This window comes from Eschrichtius robustus, chromosome X, assembly GCF_028021215.1.
Source record: "Eschrichtius robustus isolate mEscRob2 chromosome X, mEscRob2.pri, whole genome shotgun sequence".
Lineage (NCBI taxonomy): Eukaryota > Metazoa > Chordata > Mammalia > Artiodactyla > Eschrichtiidae > Eschrichtius > Eschrichtius robustus.
Window position 1 is genome coordinate 45,232,085 of NC_090845.1, and position 8,478 is coordinate 45,240,562.

General features: G+C 51.8%; 1 protein-coding gene across 1 annotated transcript; it reads right to left on the minus strand.

The window, feature by feature from the left end:
- Positions 1-1,055: 1,055 nt before the first annotated feature.
- PIM2 (Pim-2 proto-oncogene, serine/threonine kinase) lies at positions 1,056-6,087 on the minus strand. Its single transcript, XM_068533150.1, has 6 exons — positions 5,853-6,087; positions 5,608-5,717; positions 4,862-4,912; positions 2,594-2,966; positions 1,982-2,158; positions 1,056-1,884 (listed from the first exon to the last, which is right to left on the minus strand). Exons 1-6 carry the CDS (start codon positions 5,911-5,913, stop codon positions 1,721-1,723), a joined length of 936 nt encoding a protein of 311 aa, XP_068389251.1. The 5' UTR covers positions 5,914-6,087; the 3' UTR covers positions 1,056-1,720.
- Between the last annotated feature and the right edge of the window lie 2,391 nt (positions 6,088-8,478).

An 8,478-nucleotide genomic window follows, 5' to 3' on the forward strand; every position in this document is an offset into this window, starting at 1 on the left:
AAAAAAATGAATGGAAAAGTGAGAAGGGGGTAGGTAAGCCAGCAGGTGAGAGGTTTACAGGTTAGTTTTTTGTTTTTTGCCACGCTGCCTGGCTTGCATGATCTTGGCTCCCCGACCAGGGATTGAACCCGGGCCACCGCAGTGAAACCGCCTAGTCCTAACCACTGGACCGCCAGGAAATTCCCTAGGTTAGCTGTTGAAAGCAGGGCAAGAGAAGGTACAGCTGAGGTCGGGACAAGTGAAACTATGATAGAATAGGGCAGGGCAGGTAAGTCAAGAGTTGAGGAAGTTGAAGTGAGCGGGATGAACAGGTAAGAAGACAAGGAAGAGGTGAAAAGGTAGGGGCAAAACAGGTGACTCCACCTTGGACGTTATTAGAAAACAAGGAAGGGCTAGGAAGATTCCTGTCAACGCTCAACCCCCACCCTGCCCTCACCAAGCCCCAGAAAGGGCTTTTCTTCTCCCATGGGGAAGGTATTTCCTCCCCTGGGGTTGGGGGAAAGGAGTTTTTTCTGCCTCTGAGCTGGCCATCTTTGATTTGGGAGTGTGTCCCAGACATCTTCAATGTCTACGGTATCTCCAAAGCAGCCTTTCTGCACATACGGGGTGCTACATAAGAGCTGAGGGGAAAATCAAGTTTTTCTTTCACCTTAAACGAACCCATAAAAGATCTTCAGGATGGCACCACAAGACTGAGGCTTCCCGTGGACAGAGAGGTCCAATCCATCTCCCTCTTGGCTCAGCATTCAGTAGATGCTCCACGAATGCCTCACCACATCTACAAATGGCCAGTCGCTTCTGATTCTATTACGTTTATTAAATAGTGGGTTTCCACACATGGCTTTTTAAATAATCCAGGCGGGGGAGAAGGAAGAGGAAGATACAGTTGGAGCTCTCCTTCCCCAATACATAAGTATTTACATTTCAGCAACTGGACAACCCTGGCTCAGAAGGAGGCAGCAAGAATCCAAAAAAGGTGGAGGGTGGGGCTCTAGGAGAACAAACAACAAGACTTATTTCCCCCACCCCATCCCCCCAAAAACCATCCACCCCATTCTAGTGGACTCTAGTAGTGTCCATCTCCCATCCCCTCCCAAATCATGAAAGTGGGGTTTCTCCTCACCAGAATAAGAGCACTTGGGATAACAGAGTAGGGTCCCCTCACACACACACACACACAAAAGCCCTGGGACAACAATAGGGCTTACCTCCCCCAGAATAAACAACCCTGGGCTGAGGTAGGCAAGCAGCTTGACTGAATATGGGACCCTAGGCTAGGGGAAAGGGTCCCTTTGCTAAAATAAGAGCCGCTGGGGTATTTGGAAGGAAAGCACCCTTGCCCAAGTCAGAGCATTTAAACTAAGTTTGTGTGGTGGTAGCAGGAGGTGCCAGTGTAGGGGTTACTTCTCATCAGAATAAGAGCCCTGCAGGCTCAGAATGTAAGTAATTTCAACCAAATAAACACCCTTAGCAAAACAAGAAGCAAAGAAGGACCCCCTCCAGAATAAGAGAGCGTACGTTCTGGGAGGAAGGCTCCTTAGCAGGATTGGGATGGGGACTAGGTAAACTTGGCTTATGTCTTCTGACCCCTGATCCCCAATCTCTGACCCTAGTAACACTGGATTTTTAATGACCTGTAAAACCAGATCAACGATGTCCATCTATCCCTGTGGTGTGGCCATGGGATGGCTATTCCAACTAATGGGGGCCCTGGCCAGGACTAGGGCAGTAGGGACCAGGCCAAAGGGGTGGAACTCCCTTTGGGAGTGTTGAGGGATGCATCCTCGGCTGGTGTCTGCATCCAGGGGTCCAGCAGGATCTCCTCCAGTGTGGGTCGGGCAGAGGGTTTGGGGGCCAGGCACCGGCGGATTAGGGCACAACAGTCTGCAGATCAGAAGCACACAGGAGATTAGCAGTGAGTTGGGGGCACCAATCCCTGGGAGGGATGAAGTTTGGTGGGCTAGGGCGGGTGGGGCCTCACCTGGGGAGACGTGGGCAGGGAAGTGGAGCTCAGCCTCCAGAATCTCCTGGTCTCTCTCAAAGGGAATGTCCCCACATACCATGTCATAGAGGAGGATACCCAGTGACCAGACAGTGGCTGGGAGTGCGTGGTACTGGTGACGAGAGATCCACTCTGGGGGGCTGTACACCCTTGTCCCTGCACACAAGCCACAGGTTAGACCATTCTCTGATAATGCCCTTCTCCCATCCCCCCGCCCAGGAAGTATGGTTGCTTCACTAGAATTAAGAGAATTCACTGTATGAGCAGGGTCCCCTCACCAGAATAGAAGCTCAATGGAATAAAAGCACTTAAAAGGTACAGTAGGACCTCCTTACCAGAAAAAGAAGACTCAGGATAATAGCAGGATCCCCTCATCAGAATAAGAGCCCAGAACAAGATCAGGGCACTGTCAGAAGATGGACTTATTAGAGGGCAAGGCTTGAAAGCCCCTAATATTAAAATTCAAGAACCTTATAAAGGTGTACTATAGATCAAGGGTTACAGGATACCCCAGCACTGGAGATCAAATGTCAAGAGGCCAAAAAGATAAAAGGTGAAAACTCCCCCCACAGAGATTTAGGGAAGCCTTACCATCAAAGTCAGTGTAGGGTTCATCATGAAGCAGGGCGCCAGAACCAAAATCAATGAGTTTGGCACAGCCCCGGCGGAGGTCCATCAGGATGTTCTCATCCTTGATGTCACGATGGACAACTCCACGGGCATGGCAGTGCCGAACAGCTGCCACTACCTGGGCAAAGAGACAGCGGCTTCGGCCTTCACCCAACGGGCCCTGCTCTGTGATGTAGTCAAAGAGATCCTGGGCAGGCAGAGGCCGCTCAAGGACCAGCATGAAGCCCTCTGGTGTCTCGAACCAGTCAAGCAGGCGGATCACACCAGGGTGTCCACCACCTGCACCCACCTTCCATAGCAGTGCCACTTCCAGTGGGCATGTGACTGAGTCTGACTGGGGTGGGGGGGAAGCAGGGAGAGAAAAGAGAATACAGACGTCAGGCTAGCAGCTTTGAGGCTGACTTCTCGCCTGAACTTAAATCATAGCTCCTCAGCCTCCTGACTGTGTGGCCTTGAGCAACCCACTTCCTTCCCTGGGCCTCAGTTCTCTCATCTTAAGGGCTTACACTCACATAGCCATTGGGAAGGTGATTCAAGCTTAAGGCTATGGGGTGGGGAGGGATAAATTGGGAGATTGGGATTGACATGTTAACACTACTATATATAAAATAGATAACTAATAAGGACCTACTGTATAGCACATGGAACTCTACCCAATACTCTGTAATGACCTATATTGGGAAAGAATCTAAAAAAAGTAAAAGTGTATATATGTATATTTATAACTGATTCACTTTGCTGTACAGCAGAAACTAACACAACATTGTGAATCAACTATATTCCAATAAAAATTAATTTTAAAAAAGCCAAAGCCTTTGCACATCTGGCATGTAATAGGAGCTCAGTTCATTTTTTTTGTTTTTTTGTTTTTTGGCTGTGCCGCTTGCAGGATCCTATTTCCCCAACCAGGGACTGAACCTGGGCCACAGCAGTGAAAGTGCCGAATCTCAACCACTGGACCACCAGGCAATTCCCTCAGGAAATGTTTGAGGAATAAATGAAGGTGGTTCTTAACAAAAGGCCTTCAGCAGAAGCAACTGATAAACACTATTATGTAGTAATTTATCTGTTTTGTCCACTGACATCTGTAAAGAGACTAGAATAGTACCTTACACACAGTGTTGCTTGATAAATGTTTGTTAAATAGATAAAAGCACTTTATAGCATAGAATCTGACACAGTTAGCACTCAATAAATACTATTACTGTGTGATGGTTTGTCTGCTTTGTTCACTGCCATAGCTCAAACACTAGAACAATGCTTGGTAACAGAGCAGAGCTCAATACATAGTTGTTAAATAGGTGAAAGCAATTAGTAGAAAAGGACTAGCACAAAAAGAGCTCTCAATAAATGTAGTATTTTGCCAAGTGCCTAGAATTGTACCTGGCACGTTCTAGGTGCTAATATACAGTTGTTAAATAGCTAAAAGTGATTAACTGCAAAGGAACTGGCACAAAGTGAGAACTCAATAGTGTCATTATGTGATATTTTGTCACTGTCACCAAGCATCTAGAACCGTGTTGAATGAAAGTACTTAGTGGAACTTGGAACACAGTAAGCTTTTATGATGAAGCAAAGTCTGAGGCATACAGTCGGTGCTCAATAAAAGGCACACATGTTACTGGTCACAACACCCGCCCCACTCTCGAAGCCCTGCGCGGGCACACGGATTGCCAGAAGCAGCCTTCCTGCCTGAGCTGGGGCCCTCTGCCGGCCAGTGCGCTGACTTGCACAGCCGCAGACAGGTTTTCTCACGGTGATGAAAATTCCGCTACTGCGCAGGCGCACCTTCTCCCTCTGGGTCCCACAGCCTGCTCAGGCGCAGTTTCCCCAGAGCCCGCCAGGGGGCGCTCCCGCCCCTACAACTTGCCCAGACCCGCCCTGTTGTCCGTTAGCGCTCTAACGGCAGAAGAGAAGCAGCCACCGTCACCATGGCAACCAATGACCTCTGCCCCTCTTTCCTCACCAGCATGCCCTGCGGGCAGCCCCTGAGGCAATGTTTGGAGGCGAGAAAGGAGGGTGGGAGGGGAGAATCCAGGGCTCTAGGGGAACTGGGGTGAGTCAGAACTGCATGGAGGTGTGGATATCACCACAGGGGAGTAAACATGGGCTGGTAGGAGTGTTCTTCTCACCGTTACAGGGCCCAAGGAGTCATACAAACCATAGAAAGGCGAAATCCATCGTCAGAGATGGCGTCGCCAGGTCAAAAAGGACTCCAAGGATACTCACCCAGGGGGACCAGCCCAGCACGCGATTCCGGGGGATCACTTTGATGGCCACCTGAAGAAGCGGGCTGAGGTGAGGGGACCAGCAGATGACCCTCAGACCTCTCCCAGTCTGGACCCTCACCCTAGTCTTTCTGGTCCCAACCAACCACTCCACACCACAACCCCAAATGAGCTGGAGCTTCTCCCCTGCCCTCCAAGTCTCCAAAACCAAGTACACCTCTCCCACCATCTTTGGCCCTGGGCTCTTCCTTCTCAAGGCTTCAGGACCCCTCACTCCACGTGACGAGTTCTGAATTTCCTAACACCCCAAGCCCTCGATCTTCCCATCCAGCCCCAGGACACCCCAACCCTGTAGGGGGGGTCCTGGTCCTCACGGCTCCACCCTGGACACCTGCCTCCAAAATCCCAAAAATCTCAACTCTAGGTCCCCACCTTCCCACATATATACCACCTCTCCTGGATCGCAAGGTCTAGAGTCCTCACGACCCCCCACTCCCCAGTCTCACTCCCTGGACTTCCAGAATCCTTGCCCTGAAACCCCCCCTTCCCCCACATACCCACCTGGACCGCCACACACACAGGCGCGCGCGCGCACTCAGACACCCTCAGCAACCCGGATCCCGGCCCTCATGACCCTACCACTCGCACACCGTAGGCTCATTCCCTGCTCAATTAGCATCCCAGCCCCAGGGCTCCCGCCGCCGCCACACACACACCTGGCCCTCCCAAGACCCTCGTGGTGGATACCTGGAGTCGGTCTGTGACGCGATGTCCTGCGAAGACGGTGCCAAAACCCCCCTTACCCAGGAGGGGGCCGAGTCGGTACTCGGCCTCGAACGCTTCCCGATCCTTGCCTCCTACGCAGGCGGAGGCGAGGAAGTCAGGGTGGCGGCGTGCTGAGGCCGGCCGCGACCCTCTCCCCCTCCCCCCGCGCCGCCCTCAACCACTTCAGCCCGCCCGGCCTGGTAGCGCGGTAGGGGAGCCTCTCTCACCTGGCGGCGGCGTGGGGGTCATGGGGGCCACCGGGAGCCCCTGCAGAGGCTTAGTCAACATGGAGGAGGAGCTGCGCAGATTGAGCCCGCTGAGCCCGCAAGGCGTGGACGCCCGGGGCAGCGAGGCTGGGGAACCAGGACTGGGGGGCGCCAGGGTGGAAGGTAAGGAAACTGGTGGCCCAGAAGAGCCGGCAAACAGCGCAACGTTAAGATTAGCCGCGCGCGCCAGCCCCGACGCTACTGAGACAGGGCACGAGCCTCCCGAGAGAGTCGCCCCGGGCGACGGCCCCGCCCACTTGGCTTTGATCAATCCGGACGCAGCACCTGCTGTACCCCAGCCAATCGGAGCCAGCTCTTATATGCATGCCACCCTCAACGTTTCAAGTACCCCCTTATGCAAATACATGCCCGGATCTTCCGCGGGGGCGGGGTCTGCATGCAAATGAGGGGGCGCGTGCGAAGAGGAAACTGGTTTTGGGAATCCCTTTTGCAGCAAGCGCGTTTGTTTTGGTTGTTGCGCGGAGTTGTTTTTATATATGTGTCTGTATGTGTATATATAAACTTAAAAAAAAACTGCACCGCCTCCTTTCCCAGGAAGTTGGTTGGCCGCCGCTGCCTCGAGATTAGCGCAGAGATAACGCCAGGCCTTCTAAGGGTTCTAAGAATCCTGGCCTGTGGTTATCCAGGACCCTGTCTCCGGAAGGGTGCTCCTCAAACCAGGACCAGAGCCCTCTAGGCGCCCGGCGGCCTCCGCCCGAAAACTGAAGCCGGGGATCCTGGAAGAACCTGTTCAGCCGTCAAGGAGGGCTAACCTCCCTGACAACCACCTCAGGGGAAGCGCTGGTCCAAGGCACAGTTCCCACGCCCAGAGGCCACGGCCTGTGGGGTGTTTGTGGAACCCTTAACGTAGACAGACCTGGCTAGACCCAGCCATGAACCCAGTCAGCAGGTCTAGAATCTGGAATGGCGGGGGGGGGGTTCTTGGGGGTGGGAGCAAGCCAGAGTGGTGGTGGCTTGGGGTGTGCTTCTGGCTGAGAGAGACAGGGGCTACGAGGGCTCGGGGAGGTGGTAAAATACCCTCAGTCACAAATTTGGGAAAAATAGGCCTCATGCTGCAAGCAGACAGACATGCACTCCAAAGACACACACACAGAAGCACCATGTAAGAAATACACAAACACATACGGCCAGACACATTCACATGAACTTGTCCTAGACACACATGTACATCTGTACTGTCACACACAGGCTGAAATCTACTGTCAGGCAGGCATGCTGCCAGAAAATTATGTCCCAGAATGACACCAGAGATGCACTGTTACAGAAAGGCACTCCAGATAGATTCACACAGACCTACACTGCCACGTGACAAGGACACAGAAATGTCCTGTCAGACATACCGCCAGAACTTGTCACAAAGATACTGGCACCATCAGACATGCAGTGTCACAGAAAGACTTGTACTGTCCCAGAAATGAGACCCAGAGTCTGTCACAGGAAGACACACAGATGCTCAAGACACACATGCACTGCTCCAAAGGCAGACATACACTTATGTGATAGAGCCACAGATAGGCAGTGTCACAAAAACAGACATGGATTGACCCAGTCACAGACACACACACACACACACACACCAGCAGACATGTAGTGTTGTCACTGAAACTGTCCAGAAATAGCTACCCAGAATCTGTCACAGGAATACAAACGGACATCCACCCTATCAGAAAGAAACCACAGATGCACTGTCACAGACAGACCCACACAGACATGCACTTGTCTCAGAAACAGACACAAACTGTCAGAGATAGAGTCCCACACTCAGTCACCATCTGACACACCTGGAAACAAGCCCTTGTCACACACACAACTAGAGAAAGACACTGTGAGATGCACATAGAGACTTGGACTCACCACAGTCTCACACACACACACAAACACCCATAAAGCAAATACACACATGTACTCTCCCTTATTCATCCAACATTTATTAGGGGTCTACTGTAAGCCTGCAAGGCCCTAGAGGGGGTGCAGATATTAAGAGATACACAGATAAGTCAGGCATCATAGCCCTTGCCCAGGAAGTTGACAGTACAGTTACTGGGAAAGGAGTAAAGACATATTTGTAGATAGAGGTGAGAATGTGGACGGGGTCACACAGGACTTCTCAGGAGACCCTCTACCCATCTTGAAAGACAAGGTTGGAGGCTTGGGACAGAGGAAGGGCAAATTCCAGGCAGAGGCCAAGGAAAACTGGACAGAGCGGCAAGATGAAGTAGGCAGGGGCCAAATGGTGCAGAAACTTCAACATTAGGATAATAAATAATACCTGCTAACATTTGAGCTCTCAGAATGTGGCAGGCACTGCGCCGTCATACATTATGTTGACCATATACACTCCTCTCTCAATGCTCACAACCAGAGAGAGCATGAGGTAGTAGACATTAATCACCCCTGTCCTACACATGGGACACTTGAAACTCAGAGAGCCTGTGGTTTGACCAAGGCCACATAGTTAGAAAAAGCCGAGGTTTCAAACCAACTCTCCAACACATGTGCTTAACCAGTGGATTCCACAGAGACACCCTGCAGACAGCCACACCCTCACCTGCAGAACTGGACACAC

Coding starts and splice junctions, on each gene's coding strand:
- PIM2 (XM_068533150.1), bottom strand. CDS start 5,913: ATGTTGACTAAGCCTCTGCAGGGGCTCCCGGTGGCCCCCATGACCCCC. Junction 5,718..5,852: donor GACCCCCACGCCGCCGCCAG/GTGAGAGAGGCT, acceptor CCGCCTGCGTAG/GAGGCAAGGATCGGGAAGCG. Junction 4,913..5,607: donor GCGTCACAGACCGACTCCAG/GTATCCACCACG, acceptor CCGCTTCTTCAG/GTGGCCATCAAAGTGATCCC.